General features: G+C 44.0%; 1 protein-coding gene across 2 annotated transcripts in view; it reads right to left on the bottom strand.

The window, feature by feature from the left end:
* Positions 1 to 20,653, bottom strand: part of LOC119187392 (importin-4) — a 227,334-nt gene that overhangs the window by 62,826 nt on the left and 143,855 nt on the right. For both annotated transcript variants that reach the window (XM_037435539.2, XM_075878604.1), the window contains 5 exons: positions 9,829 to 9,976; positions 4,427 to 4,537; positions 1,798 to 1,914; positions 1,601 to 1,724; positions 1,401 to 1,512 (listed from right to left, as the gene is read on the bottom strand). In XM_037435539.2, coding sequence (XP_037291436.2) covers positions 1,401 to 1,512; positions 1,601 to 1,724; positions 1,798 to 1,914; positions 4,427 to 4,537; positions 9,829 to 9,976 — 612 coding nt within the window. The remainder of the gene's footprint in view (positions 1 to 1,400; positions 1,513 to 1,600; positions 1,725 to 1,797; positions 1,915 to 4,426; positions 4,538 to 9,828; positions 9,977 to 20,653) is intronic.

Below are 20,653 nucleotides of genomic sequence, written 5' to 3'. Positions count from 1 at the left end.
TTACAATGACGGCAAGGACGAACTCGAAATAGCTGCTACAGCTGAAAAAGCAGTCATCCGCGTGAGGAAGAGTCGGCAAAGTCAATAATATTAAGGACTATTTTTCTTCTAAGTGATCTGCCAGCTGGTGTGCTAAATTTGGTGGAAATAAAGAGCATTGTTCTGTGTCATTTTGCTATTTTTTGCCTTCCGACAGCTGTTTTTCTCTGCGAGGCGGGCTGCTGTGATATTCGTTGGTGCGTACATTCTCTCTTGCTGACTAACTGCTGATAGAAATGGAGATTGGCTATAACGAACTGAAGGTTATAATTACAACTCCCCCTTCAACTTCGTTATAACGAGGTTAGACTGTAGACAGTATTAAAGAAATGAAAAGTAGCTGTAATTTCGTAAATATTCATCAACACAGTAAAGTTTTCATTATAATAATGCTGAAAGTGTATACAAAAAATTCATACTCGAAAAAGTTCGTAGCCATGAAATTTTACAGATGGGCCATACAATCTATAAGACATGAACTTTTTCACTTGATGCTTGCCAATTCAAATTGATCCCCTGGTCAATGCAGGCATATGTGTCATTTACTGGTTGTCAAACTATTGTCAATCATGACGTATTTTAGCACATCCTGCAAATATAGAAAAACCCTTGGAGTGCTCATAGTGCAAAGCAAAAGCAGAGCAGTGCTAGTACCGAACCAAAATCAAGCTGCAGAGCATGCATCCTCATAGTCAGTAGTGAAAGTATATGGAATAAAAAAAAAAAGTTGGAACATTAGGTGCATATTTATGCCTTCAAAATTGCAGGGTCGCCATCTGCCGCATCAACAGTGACCACAACTTCATCAATAATGATGAGCATCAGCTAATTTTGCCTCGGTGCAGGGCACGTGCAATGTTTTAAACATGGTGCATGAACAGCAACTATACTGTGGCTTGCATGCCAGCATGAAGATTGGCAGTTGAATTATGTTTGACAATTTATTTGGTAGAGTAAGAACCAATGTAAGCTTGTGGTAGTGAAAACCATGAGTCAAGAGGCAAATGATGTTGTAAGTCCCACTGTAATTGTTGAGCTGCCATACTGAATATTGGGGCATTACAGTGCAATTCCTTTTCTCTTACAAGTTCTTAATGAGAAAACTGTAGAAACAGAGATATACCTAAAGGAAAAATTATTCATTGTAAAGAGGCTGCTTCCATATTGCATTTTTTATGGGAAACTAATAGGAATTGCATTGCAAACTTCATTACAGGACTGTTTATTATAGCGGGGCTCGACTGTAAAACATTTTAAAGGACACATACTTCAAAGAATTTGACAATCAAATAACTAAAAACAATGTCAATAGTGTTTGCACATGCCTGCAAGTTACAATGAAATAAGTGATAGCAACATACCACAACACCTTCGGTGGATTGCAAGGAAGTAAACATGTGATCCAGGATAGGCTCCAAATACTTTTTCATGTCAGCTTTCAGCACAGATGACACAGATGCAAACATTCCATACCTGTAAGGCCAGTGTTACACAAATAATGTTCATTATGACATGAGTGTGCTATCAGTAGTAAAAATGATGCCCCTGTATAACCACTCACGTGCTCTTGCGTAAATCAGGATCATCAACTGCATCGATCAGGTGCAATCCAAGTTCCACACACTCTGATGCCATTGGTAAAAAATTGGAAGCCCCAATAGTCCTAGCCAAACAGCCCAATGTGTCTGAAAATGTGAAAATAAAGGTTTTGTGTCATCGCAAATAAATTTGGCACTAGCAATTTTGCTGCTGCCTCACCAATAGCTTGAGTTCGAAGGGTGGCATTCTGTTCCGTTTGGTGTTCTGTTAAATACTGCTTGAGCTCACTCATGATCTGAGGGAAGTATGGCAGCATTGCCTCTTTCGTAGCATTCGCTGAATTTGTGGGAAAAAAACATGATCAAAATTAGCCATAAGAGTAAAATGGTTACTACAACAGCGACGTTTTCCCAGAACAATGCATACAATTGTGCAATAGCCAATCCTATACAATTTAACAAAATATCGATGGTGATGTCACAAATGACGAATTCTAATGGAAGAGTCCAAACAGCCAATTGACTCCTCAAGTCAACACTCAAATCTGCCATAGGGCAAGGCTTCCAAATCTATGACTGGAACACAACTAGTGCCACTGGAGCAAGGAACAATCAAAATTTCTGTGTTCCGAGTAGCGATCTGCTGGATTCCCACTCATATGCAGCAGTTTCAGCATTGTCACTATCAAACAGCAGAACTACTGCCGTATCATTTGCTCTGTTCATGTCATCTGCCATGATTACAAAAACTCACGACTACCAGCAGCACCCCTAAGCAGGAAATAGTCCCAGCCCACTTGATCAATTTTAGCGGAGTAACTTTTACTGCTTTTCGAAGTGCCTCTTAATGGAACACTTGACATGAATAAACTTGCTCCAAATGGGCAGAAAAACTTGCTCAGAGTCTGCCATTGAAATTCAACGCAAGTTTAATGACAGATTCTCTGTTGCTCCAATGGCATACCTGCCAAGTTCAAAGATTTTGAATCTGGGAGATTTTGAATCTGGGAATGTGTCTGGCCTTTTTTTTTTTTACGTATTTACTGTCTTTAATCTACCGCTGCGTTAGCCACGTGCCCTCGTAGCTTGTAGATCGCTATCGCGTCGCCGCGACTGCGAGTTATGTGCGCGACGGTTGCAGCAAGTAGTAGTTCCTTTTTCAATACCCGTGCACTTGGCTGCGCACGCGCCTACAAAACTACGTCGTTTTATGCCGTCTACGATCGCATCTGCCGCGGTTTGGTCCGCAGAGTTTGTGGAAAGCAGCGTTGCTTTGACTGGTTGAGCATTATATGCGTGCACATTTTTGGGGTTTTGTCAGTCACGTAGTCGCCATAGATGATCCTGTCAGGAACGACAGCGGTTTCGTCCATAGCGGTAGTGGCAACGACAATCACACGCACTGTAGAAGACAGCACTCTAAAAAAAGAGCGAGTAAAAAGGGTGTCTTTTTGTCCCACAACAATAATCGTCATCTATATTGTGTTCCATCCTTGCGCTATCACCCCGCGCCCGGTACATTCCAGTCACGATCGACATGCCCATTATCAGGGTTACATTGCATTATCGATAGGAAAGTGGCCAGCGCCGAGTTTTCAAGAAAGGAAGCGCACGCAAGCCTGATGACGATTACTGTTGTGGGACAAAAAGACACCCTTTTTACTCGATATTTTTTTAGAATGAGTGGGTGCGCCAATCGCACGCGTACTTCCGAAGCTTCAAGCATGCTGCTCTCGGCCTTCGTTCGACAGTTTCCATACTAAAGTTCGTATCACCCGCTGCAATTAGGAAATGTGTTCAGAACATTCGAATTTAGGCCCAATGGACATGGTGAAACTTGGCTCGGGAATTTCACGAATTTGTATCTGCCGCGGTTTCGCATCGCCGAGATCCTACTGTACGTTTAGATGAACTCCTCTTAAATTCATTTATAATAAAATGGGTAGGTTCGAAAAGCCTGGAGCAGATTGAGCTGCTTTTTTTTGTTAATGCCGCCTGATCACACACAGAAATTTCGATTTCCGGGAGAGTTTGATGACGACCGTACAAACAGAAAAAACAGTCGAAAGCAGGGAGTCTCCCTGCCAATCCGGGAGACTTGCAAGGTATGCAATGGTGGCAAAACCAGTACCTCTACCCGCCTTTTTTCCAGCTGCGAATTGATTGAGCTAGTTCAGCAAGAAAAGACTACTTTCTTGACACATGACACATTTCTACCCAAAGACAGGTAAGGATGTAGCTGCTGCTGTACTAGCTGGAGCAGGATGTGCCTTACAGCTTACAATCAGATTTTTCCAATTGGCTATTAACAACCAAGTCCGTTTGTGTGCAGAGTGGGCGAACAGAAATGAGAAGGCAGTCCTGTAAGGTTAGGGTTGCAGAGAAGGCTGGAAAAAACCAACTTTATTCTAAGAATGTACTGGACATACGGTACTTGGATGTATGCGGCAGTCTGCATTGCTTTCTTCTTGACATTTTGGGCATTCCTTTTCGATTTTGTACAAACACCCAAGAGCCAGATTTGATTGTTCTAGAATGTGGTATGGGAACATTGTAGTAAGCAGCTTGTTTCACCTCAGAAGAGATGCGAAATTTCTTGGTACATAGGCTGCCATTTTTTTATCACACATATTGTTAAAAGCGGTAAAGTTATAAGTGAGTGCACCGGCACTACAATAGGCTGGCAACATCCAGACAAAACAATTTGTAGTAAGATACTAACCACCACTACAAAGCTTTATGTACATTTTGATGCTCTTTATTAAAAGACAAAAACAAGACTGTCACCTTGAAATGCACAGATATGATTGGGATTCACAGTTCACTGTTTACACACAATTAAAACTTACCAGCAGAGCCGATAGCACTAATGGCCAGCTTCTTAGCTAGATATGATGGTGCTGTCAAGAAGAGAAAGACCTTCTGCATAACACTCGGCAGATGGGGCACCAGCTTTTCCTCTGCACAGCATTTCCATCACAATCCCATTAAGCATACAAATAGCTGAAGAGAACAACTTTTAAGTTCATGATTATAAAGTGCGTGTCCAACAATCATCAAAAACTTAACAACTACAGCAAAAGATCATGGATTCAAACTCACAATTATTTCGAACTGACACCTTGGCCCACGCACTGCTGTGTATTTCTATGGGACAGCACTTTTTTATGAGGCAGCATTTTTTATAAAATGTTGTCGAGCCGCACCTTCACAACGAAGCGCGAAGCATGCTTGGTAGTGTAACAACGGAAGAACAGAGTCCCTGTCCTTTTCGGGCCAAATGCCACAGGTGAAGAGAAGCTGCCATTACTGATAATTAGCAAAGCTCTTAAGCCTAGGTGCTTTAGAAATGCACGACTGCCGAATGGCATTATCTATCGCGCGAATAGAGCAGCGTGGATGACTGCTACTCTTTTCAAAGAGTACGTTTGCACTATGATAACAAGATAGCCAAGAAAAACAGAAAAGTCTTGTTCATTGCCGACAACTGCCAAGGCCACGGCACAATAGAAAATTTGGAGGCAGTGACAGTTGAGTTTTTGCCTGAAAATATGACATCTGTGCTACAGCCGATGGACCAAGGTGTCATCGAAGTGGCCCGAAAAGTCTTCTGAAAGAGCCTTCTTCACAAAATTTTGTTGTCTTATGAAAACGGCAGAGGCTACGAAATTGACCTGCTGGAAGCAATACACATGCTCAGCAGCACTTGGAAGTTTGCGCAGTGGCTATTGCCAACTGCTTTGTGCACGTTAGGTTTTCACATGCTGCCAGTTCGCCAGAAGCAGAGATGACAGACTGACGACTTCACAGACTGTGAGGAACTTTATCAAGAATTTATCAAGGTTACAGGTAATGATGACACTGAAAATGGTGCGACTTTTCTGGAGCATGCGTTGTGCGAGTAACATGTGGCGGTCACTGGAAAAATGACGGACTCTGAAATCGTTCAAACGGCCACTAATGTAAGAGACGGCGAAAATGATGGCGATGACGAACCAACTCGAGAGGTGCCGACATCTACTGAAACAAGAAATTTACAGCGCTTCTTTCGAAATAAGGTCGAGTGCAGAGACGGGAAAAATCGACCGATGCGGTGCGTCAAGCAGCTGGAGGATTCCAAAGCAGACGAGGGCGACGCAGTTTCTCTCTGCTAAATAAAATGGCAGTTCGGCAAAACCTAGCTAGTTAAAGTCTCTTGTATGTTATTTTTTCTTTTTTAAACCTGTATGAGAAGAAATATTAGAAACTGCCACTGAAGAGCCAGTAAGTAGTAATGATTTTTCTGAAAAGCCCTCGTTTTTCCCAGCAATTAGCACAACTTTGCTTATATTGAAAATCCATTCATCTCGAAATTTTCCTTCGTTTTTACAACTTCGAGTTAACGCGGTATTACTGTATTCTTGTTCATTTTGTCCCTGTGCTCCATTTAATGCTGCTTATCGACAGGGCAGTCAATACTTGTGCGTTCAGCTTAAAAAAATGGGCAGCTGTACTTGGACACTACAGCTGTGATGTCACTTACTATACACTCTTAAAAGGCCAGTAAACAGCCCTGAGGTTCAAAATTTTTAAAAAGAGATAGATATATGTGCAGTTTTTCTTTGCGAACATGGTGCCGCAAAAATTTTGCGAATACGTGCTATATTGAGCAAGTTACAGCGGTTAGAACATTGGTCTAAGCTGGTTTCAATTTTCGCACGGCCTCGCCCACCTTCTCTCTTCCATGAAGGGGAAGGCATTGCCCATCGTCGTGACTCTGCCCACTTGGGAATCGTGACACCACGTCAGCGATTGACGTCATCGGTAAACTCGATCCGTCGCAGCGCACTTCCGCTTGCTGCGAATCGTGGTTGTTTGTTTACCGTTTGCCCCACCAGCCGCGAGTCAACCGTGTAAGCGTCAGGTGCGAAGTGTCGACCACAAATGATCAGGTCCCCGACATACGTCGCTGGATGGCTGATTCGCTTCAGCCATGCAGCGTGCAGGGCCCCATCATGAGGCACCCGGTGCCGATGCTTCTCTGCTGCCCAGTCGCTCGATTTGCAGCCGACGACAGAGCAACGCTTTTTACCCGTGTTGCTCATGTCAAGGGCGAAGTACGTTCGTATGTGCGTACAGGCGCTGTAGTTGAGCGAAGAGTGTACACGTGCACGCGTCAACTGCGAGGCTGGTTCTTTCACCGCAGTGCCAAAAAACAAGGGGCAGTTTTGTAGCCGTGGGTGAGAACAGAAACTGGCGTTGACTTCACTACTGTTTTTTCACACCTGATTTAGACCAATCGGCTAGCTACGTGCTACGTCACGTCGCAAATTGCCGAGTTAACGTCACTGCGAGTGCAAGGGGGTCGGTCAGGCGCAGGAAAGATGCGCGGAATTGTTTTTCAAAATAGAGGCTCTGCGCGGCGCTGTAATATTTAGAAAACGCAATCGCTGCTGTCTAATCTACGAATTGCCGAGCTTGCATGGTGGGTGTAAAAAAAAAATTGTCGGAGCCTGTTTACTGGCCCTTTAATCAGGTCCTGGTTAAGTAGTGGCTATATCCAGAAAAACCACATGAAAAAAATTCCCGCTTCCTGGCTATATCCAGCACTTTAAGAAGAGCCTGATTGTGAGTGTAACATGTGACAATGTGGGAATTATTTGAGGCAACATGTGAACTTTGTGTAATCTGTTGTTGAGCAGATGAATGAAAGCTGTGAGAAATAAAACCCGCAAATAAAATGAGGGAGTTTTTATTTTTATTTTAATTTCGAATTGCCACGATATGCAATAAACTAATTGGCCTACATTTATCATGCGTTTGTCTTCTTGCCATTCCTGTGTCGTGCCACCCCGCCATTGCTTAGAAAGTTTATAGTGTATCGTCTCTGACAACAGTTTCAGGGGTGCGAAGCGGTGTATTGCAGTAAGGACACATGATCCGTGTCAGCCTATCCAAATGTATGTGCTCTGAGTAATACATCTCTCAGAAACAGGCAATACACTACTGAGGACGCCCAAACGGCACAGCATTGATGGCATGTGTGCACGAGCAGGCTCGGGCATGTGAGCATGCATGCACATCATGTGATCCTTCTACTGCAATATCAAAGAGGGCCGCGAAGGAATTGGGCTTGCAACGACTACACAGGTGATTGGCAAGGGTTTCAAACTGGCCTCCTCGCATGATGGTTTCGTGGCTCATAACGAATCAATTAGAAACATTATCGTGGTGCAACACTCTTCATTGGGCACATAACAGCTTTCACTAACTAGAATCTTTTATCTGGTGTGGTGAGGGGCCCTTTAAGAAGTAAATTACAAATAAAACAAAAGCCGCATGCACCTCACATTTTTCAGTCTTTTGATTCACGCTCTCCTTTCCCATGACAGCTTTTCACCGTTTCACATTCGTTCTCCACCTGCCTGCGGCTACGTAGGGGGACCTCCTGTTCCCTTCCCACCGTCACATCCAGGTCTTCAAGGCAGCGCTTCAATTTTTTCGGGACATTGCACAAGCGTCTGCCCGTCTGTGGAAGCTGCTCTTTGCATCCTCGTCCACAGCCACTACTTTCCACTCCTTCTCCCATGTTTATTTCTCTTTCCTTATTTCTATGCGATGCAGAGACGTGCTCCCATGCTTTGGAACGTGTCAGCGTGTGTCTTTTTGAAGTGGCGCCACGCCCTCTCCCTATGGGGGGAGAGAGGGCACGTGGCTAAGCGAAGTTGCACGCCTTCGCTCTCCATAAGGTGGCACCGTGTCAAAAAGCCACGCGCTGACGTGTTGCAATGGGTACGTGTGGTCAGGCTTTTAGGGCTGTAGATATAGCTTTTTTTCTTCTCTTCCACCTCTCCTTCTACACTAACTACTCGTGCCATTTTAGCACTGTGGCATAAGGTGACCGCCGCAACCCCTTTCACTGCAGCTAGCAGTTCTTTTTCGGACGGTGGTTGAAGAAAAGAAAGACTTGATTGAACCTGATATAATTCAGAAAGGACAATGTTGTTCTGTGACATAAATAACGTTCAAACCTAACTCGAAAACAAAATTTTAGCTTAAACAGTGTTCATGTAGGCATCGATCTTAAATATAGGCATTTATAGGCCCTTATAGGCCTTTAGGCACTAACGAGAAAAATGGGCATTTATAGGCACTATAAAACCTCCATAAAAGCCTTTCTTAAGGGAAGATGAGAATCGAACAACGCAAGCTTTATTTTTCAAAATTACATATTTTTCATTTGCTTTCATAAGCTGTTTTTGTACTTGCACGACAAAAAACTGAGATGGCATTTAAACTTGAAGTAGGTTAAAATCACTTTTAAAGAGCACAAGGTGGCTACTAAATAATTAAAAAAGTGCTCACTGTGTAGAGCCTCCTGAAAATTGTCCCCTGACTACTTGCCATTGCATTTTGCATGAGGGATTTACTAAAGCCATTTGCTCAAATTAACCATGATTGTCAAGCTCTCTTGATGGAAGAAATCATCTTAAAAAAATAAAGCATATTTTCCATATAGATGAGCTTTCACACCTTTAAAATGAATTTTTCTCAAAATTGACCTTTGCAAAAATTCTTGAGTTAGGATATCATGTTTTGTTACTTCTGATAGCCGGATTGAGATGAAATTTTGCCCACATATTCCTTAACATACGGAGGGTGCAGGTCTTTTGTTAAATACTTATGAACCTGAAGTAAGCATATAACATGCGCTGAGAATTTTAAGAATTCTCACATTAAAATGTTTATTGACCATAAAAATGTTATATACGTACTTTCTTGACAGTTATTTGCATTCTACAGTCAATGTGAAGCAATACGAGTTATTAATAGCTGAAAACCATAAAAGTTTAGTGGCATAGAAAGTTTGTCCAAAATGAACTATACACATTGTCATGGCACAAAACAAAAAGTGTGCAACTTACTAAAAAACTAATTACATTCTTGAAATCAGCATGAAAGGCTATATATAAAACAAAAATCTCATTGCTCTTGGCTTAAGATTAAGCAACCTTTTTTCAGAATCGCATCTCCTTTAAACTCTAATTCAAGCTCATATTTCAAAGTGGCATGATAGGAACGCAAGGAACCAAACAGGCATTTGCCTAAAATCAGGTCACTAGTAATCACTTTTCTGACACAGAAGGGAGCTTCTCCTAAAGATATTTTAGTCAGTCACTGGAACAGACAAGCATAAGCATGGATTCAAATACTTCTTTCTTAGCAGTTAAAAGAAAGATTAAATCTTGATGGATGGCATAGAAAGCTTGACCTAAGTTTTCACAGAAGGTTTCGAGAGCATAGAAGGTCTTGCTGAGACTAGGTGGATCCTTCTGTAACAGGGCCATCAGCTCTGCTGTTTGAGCCAAGTGATTCAGCAGGATGGGCATAACCTGGTCGGCATACTTCTTCATTTCTGGCTGAATGGAAAAGGAAAAAAAAAAGATGGAAATCAAACATGGAAAAAAAACTCAAGCAAACACACACAAAAAAAATCTCGATACAACGAATTTTAAGGAATTGCTGAAAATCATTCATTATTTTGAAAAATCACTGTAAGAAAGTACTAAAAATTTGCACAAAAAATCGTAAATGCAAACGTGTGAGTAGCTCACGTGTGCTGTGTATGCATTCGCGACCACATTATGCTCTAATAAACGCAGAAAAACAAACAAGTACGAAATATTGCGAAACCAGTGACTCTGCATTTGAGGAAGAGGGCCGATCTATCCAGATGTGGGGAACTCGACTGCTAAAAGTCTAACGCTTTTAAGCGTATGCATCCTTTTACGCAACATGAAGGATTGGCGTTAAATACCGGTTCTTTAAGTTTATTCGTACATGCTTCTTTCTCGTCTTCTTTCTCGACATTGTTTCCTTATCACGATAAATGGTATGGATCATATCGGTCATCAGCTAAGCTCACGTGTATGCTTTGTCATCGCACTGTGCGTAGTGTTCGAGCGTTAGTGAAGCATGCATGAATAACCATCGGAGACTTCATTCCATAGGTTACCAGAGTCACATTTTTCACTGTCGTAGCAATCCTTTAGTGCTGTTTCTGAAGCTGATCTGGAACGTTCAACCACCCACTAAAAGGCTAGAAAACAGCCGTGTAACAAGCACGCAGGTAAAACTGCCCGAAAAAAAAAAAAAAGAAAGGCGGAGTGAAGCCTAACGCAAAAAAAACGAGTACCAGGAGACAACAATGGTGATAGGGCAATCACACATTTGCATAGGGCGGGCAGAAAAATACTAGATTGTACTAGAACTTTTGAGCGGCCTGGGCGCGGCCCTTTAGGCGTGGAAGGGTGCAGTGGCACTGGCGTCGACCAATGTTTCTGGGCGGATAGCTGGCAGGCACTCCGCGTACGTGTTGGTACCTTTCTGTCGCGCCGTAAGGGCACCGTGCAGGATGATCGAGTTCGTTAATGCTTTTGTGTTAAAGAGCTCGTTTAATAAAAAATCTCGCGTCCTTGGTTGTGAGTGAAAAATCATAATCTTTGCGTGACCGAAAAATTGAGAAAGATGCAAATTAAAAAAATAATAAAAATTCTAGGTCTGAGTGGGAATCGAACCTGGGTCGTTTACGTGGCGAGTGGATCTTCTACGACACAGTTACACCTCTGCTTGTGAATGCAGTGAAAATAACTTCCTTTGCTTGGAAGTGCAGTAAAAGCAACTTTAATGCTTTAAAAACACATGCGTCCTGCAGAAATGCTTCACAATACAACATGAAATACTGCCGTAATATTAGTTTTATTTATATTTGGCAGAACATGGGAAGGTAGGCTACATTAGAGCCAGCTATCCCAACATCATAACAGTGATGTACAATAGAAACACACAGAAAAGCAAAATTAAGAATAAAATACGAAAAAAAAACTAAGCAAATGCAGTGTACAATCCTATACACATTAAAGGCCATATAATGCATGAATAAATATAGTATGTATGGTCATAGTCCAGTTAACATATCGCGATCACACTGCGGATAAAGTCTGTACAGATAGCGGCAAGGTATGATATGAACTAAAGACAGCTCATTAGATTTCTGTTATTTAAATTGTGCAGGGCGCTCACTGCACGCCTTTGATTATCAAAATGCAGCCACGGTACAAGTATTTTTGTAATCGTGAATGGTCGTCTGTCAAGTCGGTTCAAGCGATCTGTCAGTTCAGCGCGTTGTTGATCGTATTGCGGACATTTTAATAGAATATGGTCCTCTGACGCATCATCATGATTGCAGTGGTCGCAGTGCAGGGACGTTCTTTTTATTCGGCCTAAAAAGTGAGGTTTGTATGAAACACCTAATCGTAGACAGTGCAATAGGGTGTCGAATGGTCTATCGATCTTTTGATTAGGTGAAAATCGGAGAGAGGGATCTCTTTGATATAGAAGCGACGACTTTGTATTTTCATCAAACCAAGCATCTTTGCATAATTTGTGGCACAGTTCAGAAAAAACCTTTTTGCTTTCTGAGAAATAAACGGGCGCTGGTGTCGAGTGAACAATTTTGTGTGCTGCAGTGGCTAATTTGTCAGCAATTTCATTTCCTATCACTCCTACGTGGCTTGGAATCCATTGAATAAATATCTTGTGGTCGTCCAGATGACTGATGGTGATAGTATGAAGCAACAATTACCGGCGCGTTGTGTGTAGTGCAATAAATGCGGCTGATGCAGAGCGCGGAGCCAGCTCCCGACCCGTCAACTAACAAAGCTGATCGGTACCGCGAAGGCGAATGCGGAAGCACGGGAAAGAAAGGAGACTCCTTCGTTCACACGGTTCACGAGCGGAGCAATCAAGGTCGCCCCCGTTTGCCACTAGAAGGGGAAGGCTTACTCGAAAGAGCGTCGGGCAAGAAGCAGGCCAGGTGCCGCCGTGTGAGTTTAAGTCATTGTTGGCATACACGCGTGCATTGAGAACGACGCAGGGAAGCGACCACTGGGCTGTCCGAGAAATTATGGCGGCACGCATATGAGCTTATTCTCCCCCGCTATACGTCATTACCGGCTGTTGTTAGGATGGCGGGGCGCCTCGCTGTCGCGTGCACACCTGGTCAGCGCACAGAGCCTCACGGTGTACTCTCTGAGCTTAAGGAGGCTTCTATGAAGCGACGTGTAATGAGAAAGCTGATGGAGCTCGAGCATGAGAACGGCTATCTACGGAGGTCAGCCGATACACGGCCTGGCATGGGAGAGAGTGTGACACGCAGTGAACCTATCCCTTTGCGTGTTGTATTCGGTAACGTGGTTTTTACCAATGCAGTGTTTTTATGAAAGTGTTTCTGCAATTGGTTGTGATGATGCGATCCCCAACATGTGATTGGCTTGTGTGAAGACCCTTTGTTAAACCGAGGGTTGAAAAGAGGATGTTTGAATTTGAAATGGGGGAGCGGAGGGTCGGGCTTGGACTTGGGCAGACGCCTGAAGCTGCAATAAAGCGTCTCTTTACCGGACTACGGCTCTTCCTTCGCGCTGCCACCGTGCACTCGAGTCATCGAGGGGACCCATTCCGAACCTCAAATATCTTCCCTCTTTAGCTAGTGTAGAAGCTAGTCGAGGAGGAGGAAATAAACTGTAATTGTTTTTAATATTTCATATATGATGCTGTCATTTATATGAAAATAGAAATCCATAATCATTTGCAGTGCTCCTTTGGAGTCTGAATATATTACCCAGTTTCGTCTTAGCTGGCTTTCAACAATGAATTTTGAAGCTTGTAATATTGCAACAAGCTTCGCTGCTGTAGACGATGTCTTTTGAGAAAGTCGGAAATCAAATGTGAAATGGTCTTGGTAATTGCACATTTGTTGAAGCGTTAGAAATTTGGCCTCAAGGTAGTGTGTAGAGAATTTTTTTTTATCCCTTTGATGTCCAAAGTGACTAGAGGTGATGTAAGCTGCCAAGGAGAAAAATTGATAGCGAGACGCAACGAATATTGTTCTTCTTGAAGTACCGCCTCGAAAGCTCGCAAGGTGTCACCAATTCGCCCGTTTCTTTCAATAAGTTTTTCACGAAGCGAACGGGCATAATGCCTTAGCGATAAGCGGAGGAAGTGGCGGTAGAGTTCTTGAATACGAATAACTTAAATTGGTGGTTCTCTCGCTATTGCGTTTACGAGGCCACTGTGAGTTGAGCGCGGTAAGCCCAGGCAAATACCTAGACTGCGGGCTACCCGTTGTTTAGTTTACGCTCATTTGTCCGAGACACACTTTGCATCACTGGTAATGCATATGCGATGGCTTGTCGAAAGAGCTCTATGAACCTCCAGAAGTGATTCTGATGTGCCATCCCATTTGGTTCCTGTAATACATCGGATAACACTCAGTGTCCAGTGGACCCGCTCCTCAATGTTGAAAATATGAGGTCCCCAGGTTAGCATGCGGTCCAATGTTATGCAACGGAAACGATGCTTGCGCACAACAGGAATTACAGTCTGGTTGACTGAGAGTCTGAGCTGGTGGTGACGTCTTCTGGTAAAAGGTAATACCGCAATTTTTTCTGCTGAAACGTCCATGCCCCATTCTGTCAGAAAGCACACTGTTATTTCTATGCCTTCTTGAAGCAGATCCTGTACTTTCCGGCATTTATGCCCTGACGACCAGAGATGATTAATAGAGTTTATTGGTGCAAGGGCCAGATGTGGCCAAAGAGTACCAGAGTGATGATAATGAACTGTGCGTTACGTAGTGTGGATAAAACAGATGTGACGTGGCTGTAAATGGGCCTAAAAACAGTAGCTGTAGGTGCGTAAAATATACATAGAGTAAAATTATGGCAATGACAAACGATGTGAGCTATGGAGACATAAAATTCATTAAAAATGATACGTATATAAAATAAAAACTTGGTGTGGAGCTTTAGTGCCTCGGCAGAGCCCTTAAAACAAGGACATGGAGGCCTGGGCTCATTGAAGGCTGCTATCACAGCGACACCTTCTGGACAGAGGATGCGCTATGAGCTTGTTTGGCTAAAAACATTCAATACCACATCTTTTAGAAAGCTTAGGACTGATTTTGTGTCAAAAAGCGGCTCTTCGTCGAGAAACATAATAGGATGTAAAGGAAGATGATAGCGGTGTACTAAAGGAAAATATTTCTTTCTTTCTCTTTCAGCTTCCGGACACTCCAGGAGGACGGGGAGGACGGTTAGCCTTTTGCCACATCTACCACAAATAGGATGTTCATCGCCAGTCAGAAGAAAGCTATGAGTACCATATGTGTGTCCTATTCTGAGGTGACAGAATAGGACATCAGTTCGCCGTGTTCTTGTAGCGAGGGGCCAGTAACCCAACAGTGGCTTAATCAAGTGAAGCTTATTATTTATTTCTGTGTCCCACAAGCGTTGCCAGTGGCTTGGCAGTTTCTTACGTAGGAAGGATTTTAGACCTGTTGCAGGGACAGTAGTGGTAGGGTTAATAGCGCGCAATATATTTGACGTGGCCATTTGGTCAGCTAACACATTGCCCTCGATGCTTCTATGGCCAGGCACCCAGCAAAAAGTAACATGCTGGTTGGACATATACACAGCACACAGAATGAAACACAGCTCAATTATTACCGAATTTCTGAATCTTAAAAGTGATCTTAATGTATTTACGATGCTTAACGAGTCTGCAAATATAATTGATTTTTGTATGTTTGATTTTCGTATATGCTTCACAGCCGACAATAGTGCATATCCCTCAGCCGTAAAGATACTTGTTTCCGGGCGCAGTACACCGGATTTCGAGAAGGATGGTCCAAGGGCTGCATAAGCCACCCCTGCATGTGACTTAGAAGCGTCGGTATAAAAAGAGATAATAAACTTTTATTAATAGCAAATGCACACTGAGCCTTCTTTGGGTGGGGCCCTCAGTCCAGGGCCCCATTGCCTTGTGCGACCCTGCGCGCTCGCTGGACCAGCTGCTGCTGTTCCTGCCGGCATAAGCTGAGCAGTGCAGACTCCCAAGAGAAAGGGGTGGGGTTGGGAGTCGGTATAAAACTCTATGCATGAGTAGTTGCACTGGAGTTGTCGAAAATGCATTTTAATATGTGCTTCTGGTGCGTGTTTAGTGATCTCGACAAATGAGGTGTCACAATGTTGTTGCAGTACGTTGTTGCAGTACGCAAGTTGTTGCAGTACGCAAGAGATGCCTTAAGTTCAGCTAATGTAAATGGGCAGTTGTAAGTCTCACTGGATGGACATTTACATTTAAGGGGTTGCCGCTCTTCGCGTTCTTTGAATCTTAAGAACGTTTCTGTATAGTGTGATGCACTTGAGACATATTCAAAGTGTTTACTAGGCAGTCCGCCTGCTCCTCCAGGCTGTCTCCTCGGCTACTTACCAAGGGTAGGGGGTGCGACTCCAGACCCATTAACTTATTTACCCCATTCCAAACCTTCGTTTCGTCGGTGTAAGAATTTATACCGGAGATGTACCTATTCCAACTTTCTTTCTTTGCAAGACGACGCGCTCTTCTGGCTTGGGACTTAACCTGTTTAAAATCGACGAGGTTTTCAGCCGTTGGGTAATTTCGGAGTAATCTCCAAGCTGTATTTTGAATATTGCGTGCTTTCCGACAATCGTCGTTCTACCATGGAATGCGACGCTTATTAGTCATTTTGTTAGTTTCCTTAATACATTTCACTGCAGCGTCAAATCAGCAATGTCATCTCCGTCTAAAAATGTAATTTGTCGGAACAGTTCCCAGTTGGCTGACTTGGTGTTCCAACGAGGAAAGTCAGGCGTGCATGTATCTTCTTTTGTTAGCTTCAACATAATCGGGAAGTGGTCACTCCCAAAGGGGTTCTTGAGAACGAACCACTCCAAATATGAAATTAATGTACTCGAGACAATACTCAGGTCTATGGAAGAGTATGTGTTGTGTGTAGTGCTATAATATGTTGGTTCTTTTTTCTTCAGTAGACATTCACCTGACGAAAACAGAAAGTGTTCTATTAGGCGTCCTCGCGCATCTAAACGGGAGTTGCCCCATAGGGGATTATGTGCATTTAGATTACCAATGACTATATATGGCAAAGGAAGTTCATCAATGAAGCTTTGAAATTGTGTCTTCGAAAGCTGATAGCACGGAGGAATGTAAATAGAGGTAATTGTTAGTAGCTTCCCGAACAGCACTGCTTGGACAGCAACTTTCTCAAGAGAAAGTATGAGGTTTAATTGCTTGCAGGCAACACCTTTATCAACTATTATAGCGACACTGCCCGACGAAGCGGCAGCGTCGTCCTGGTCCTCTCACATTCCACTGTAAGATCTGTGTGTCCATTTTAGATGTGTTTTGTGCTGTGTGCTGAAGAATGGATAGTTAGCTCACGGACCCTTTCCAGGGGCCATGACACGAGATTTTTCTTTTTTGGATCGGTCGAGGGAGTCGCGCTGATCCTTAGGCGCTGACTGCGCCCTCATGCTCGGTGTTGTGTCCATTGCCTATTGCGAGGTGCTGGACACGCGCTCTTGCAAGCGCTGCATTTGTTTTGAGGGCCTCGCCTCAAAACAAATGCGGCCCCCAGCTCAGAGGTTGGTGGGTCTTTCTTGAATAGCGGAGCAGCACTGTCTGCAACCGCCGAGGGGTCAGATGGCGTCACCGCTGGCTCACTACACGTGTGCCAGACAGCCGCCGGGGGCCGTCGTGGTGCTGCCCCCTGACGCGCGACTTCTGCAAAGCTGGTTTCTGGTAGGTAGGACACCTGCCTTCGTGCCTCCCTAAATGAAATGTTTTGTTTTACTTTAATTGTGACAATTTCCTTTCCTTTTTTCCAGCATGGGCATAACCGTGAGTATGTGGCATGCTCCCCATTGCAGTTTGCACAGTGAAGAAAGTTTTCACAGGCATCAGATGTGTGTTCTTCAGCACTGCACTTCGCACAAGTTAGGCAGCCTCGGCAGTTCTGTGAACTGTGGCCGAACCGCTGGCATTTGAAACATCGGAGAGGGTTTGGTATATATGCCCTCACTCGAAGCTTAATGTAACCAGCCTCAACGGAGTCCGGCAGTACACTTGAATTGAAAGTAAGTATCAGGTGCTTAGTCTGGACTTCTTTGCCATCACGCCTCATCCTAATTCATTTCACGCTGATGACATTCTGTTCGCTGAAACCCTCCAGGAGTTCAGCCTCCGTCAGCCCTAACAGGTCATCATCTGAAACAACGCCACGGGTGGCGTTCATGGTTCGGTGTGGGGTTACTATTAATTTGGTATCTCCAAATTTCACTAGATTAGGCAGTCTCTCATATTGTTTCTGGTCACGGAGCTCCAACAGGAGGTCACCACTTGCCATTCTCGATGCTTTATATCCTGGGCCAAAGATTTCCGTCAAAGACTTTGAAACTAGAAAAGGTGAAAGTGTTCGCACTGGTTTGCCGGGTGTGTCAGCGAGGATAACATGGAATAGAGGAAAAAATACTCTCTGGTGACCAAAAAACTGGAAGACTTCATCGGTGCGCCCTCTTTTCTGAGGGGGATCAGGGAGTGGGGGGAAGGAACTAGCCATGTAAATGTTTAACTTGCGGCAGCGGCGCCAGCCACCCACCATGGAGTCCTACAAGGGGACGCTGCAGGGTCTGTAAGTACAGGCCCTGCAGACGCCAGCTGTACGCCACCACTATAACCGAATATGGTGTATCCAAGGTAGGGTAGCCAAAGAGGGTTAACCCTTACCGCCAGGAAACACGGAAGTCAATAGAAGTGAGTAGAGGACAGGAAAGATTTAAAGTAAGAGAAAAGACGAAGATGTGAGGTGGAGACAGGAAAAGGCGACTGCCGATTCCCCCCGGGCAAGTCAATCCAGGCGTGCCGTCTACGTGAAGCCAGGGCCAAAGGGGTGTGTTGCCGCCCCTAGGGGGCTTTCCAGGTCCAATCACCCAGCATTGGCTCAACCTCCAGCATCCCCTTTTCCCCGGACACGGCAAAGCCACGCGCACGGCTAGGCGTGGGAGGGAGTCGAACCCTCCCCTCCCCGTTAGCTCGGGTCCGTGGTGTCGCTAGCACCAAACCCCGACGACCAGAGGCAGATATCATCTGTGTACATGAAAATGTTTACTTATGATGGTAAAAGAGTCGGAAGTTCGTGCATTACTAAGTTAATAGTATAGGGCTTAATATTAATACACTTTCTTGGGGTACACCTGCTTTGAGGCCTCGTGTCCTGCTTCTGCCAGTGCTTGTCGCCATGAATACAGTTCGGCCAGTCGAAAATCAGAAATCCAACGAAGTAGGCGTCCCTTCATTCGTAGACTATATAACATATACGTGGTTGACTGTGTCAAAGGCACGCCTAATGTTTAGGAAAGCTGCAATTGTCATTCTTTCGAATGTGTTCTCGTATTCCACATGAGTGACAAGGTCTAAAACAGCCATCTTGCTAGGAAGCGCAGCCACTATTACAAAGAACACACACAAACGCTTACCTTCAACTAAACGTTTATTGCAAACGTCAGAGTTTATAAAGGGGGTGAAAAGAGAAAAAGAATAAAAAATGATAGACAACAGAAAGCGCACGTGCCAGTCCCGTACATTACTATCCGTTATTGTCTACCACCCCACCAAAAAACATAGTTCTTTCCGCGTGAGCAAGATAGAGGGTGCACTAACACAATCAAAATCATCGGGTGTCATTTCAGCTGCTTCTACTATCAAACGGGTTAACCAATCTCTGTCCCGATACAGCACGCACGTGTTATCGAAATAAGGCACACAACCGCACTCCTTACAGTGGATCGCCAAGTGACCATCGGTACCCTTCTGCACTTTATTGTGGTGCTCTTTTAGCCTTTCATTAATGCATCTTTCAGTTGTTCCCACATAAACACGACCTAAAACAGAGTCTAAAGCACTGCGACGCGGGCGAAAACACGATAATTGGTCAGGAAATCCTTCACTGACTTCTATCCACTACTGTAGTCACTGTTCCACCATTTTCTCCATGACTTTGCTACTGCAGGAGATTAAGCTTACTGGTCAAAACGATGACAGCACATTGACAGGTTTACCGGGTTTAGGAATCGGAAGGACTTTTGCCACCTCCCAGGAAAGTGCCACTGACACACTTTTCCAGCTGTTATTACATTTGCCAAAAAGCGCCGTATTCCTAGAGGGTCTGAGGTTACACAGCATGCTATAAGTGATATCATCTGGGCCTGGGGATGTTTTTTTGTTGGACGTTAGCTAAGGCAGACTGTAGTTCAGCTAGGCGGAAATCTAGGTCTAGGGATGAGTGCTCTTCTGTAAGGCGTCTCTCATTAGTCGCTTCAAAACCTGCTCTATTGAAATGAACAGGTTTGTGCACACTGCTTCTGCTAGTAGTGTTGACAAGTTGCAAAATTCGTCAGCCATGATCTCTTCAGTCGAATTTGTTGCCAACACTATTGCCCAGAAAGGATGAGTGTGAGTTATTGGAGACATTAGAGAGTGAAATAATTGTCATAATTTTGAAACTGAAGAATAAGGGCTTAAAGAATCACAAAACTCTCTCCATTTCTTCTGTGAGAGTTTATCAAGCTTTCTGGGCATGGTCGAGAACATCTTTTGCGCTTTTTTATATTCATTCACGCTGCCTGTACGACGATATCGGCGCTTGGCTCTTCGACGAATCGCGCAAAGTTGTTGGTATTCAGCGTCTATGCTTGTGTGTCCTGGTGGAATCGATAGTGTTTTGCTGCTAGATTCAATGTTGGTGAGCAGCGTGCTAATGAACACTTCTGCGTCACCACAGTTCTGCAAATTGCTTGCACTTAGGAGCCTGAATAATTGCCAATTCATGATCTGTGCACATCTACTCTTTCTGTGATTACCAAACTTCATGAGAGGATGGCCTATTAATACCGGCCGATGGTCACTGCCATGTGACTCAATGCCATTGTCCATTGGAATTCAGCTACAATATCTGAGGAGCAGAATTTAACGTCTAAACATGCGCTATAAGATGGTCCGCGAAAAAAGGTCGGCAATCCATCATTTATAGTGCCGAGATTGTAACGATCCATAATGCTTTTTATACGTTTTCTTCGAGAATCGCAGTACGCTTCACCCCAAAGAGTGTGATGAGCATTGAAGTCACCACACATTATAATCCACCCTAACAAAGATGTTGA

This window comes from Rhipicephalus microplus, chromosome X, assembly GCF_043290135.1.
Source record: "Rhipicephalus microplus isolate Deutch F79 chromosome X, USDA_Rmic, whole genome shotgun sequence".
Taxonomy (NCBI): domain Eukaryota; kingdom Metazoa; phylum Arthropoda; class Arachnida; order Ixodida; family Ixodidae; genus Rhipicephalus; species Rhipicephalus microplus.
Note: the sequence above shows the minus strand (reverse complement) of the source record. Positions and strands in the feature narration are given on the sequence as shown.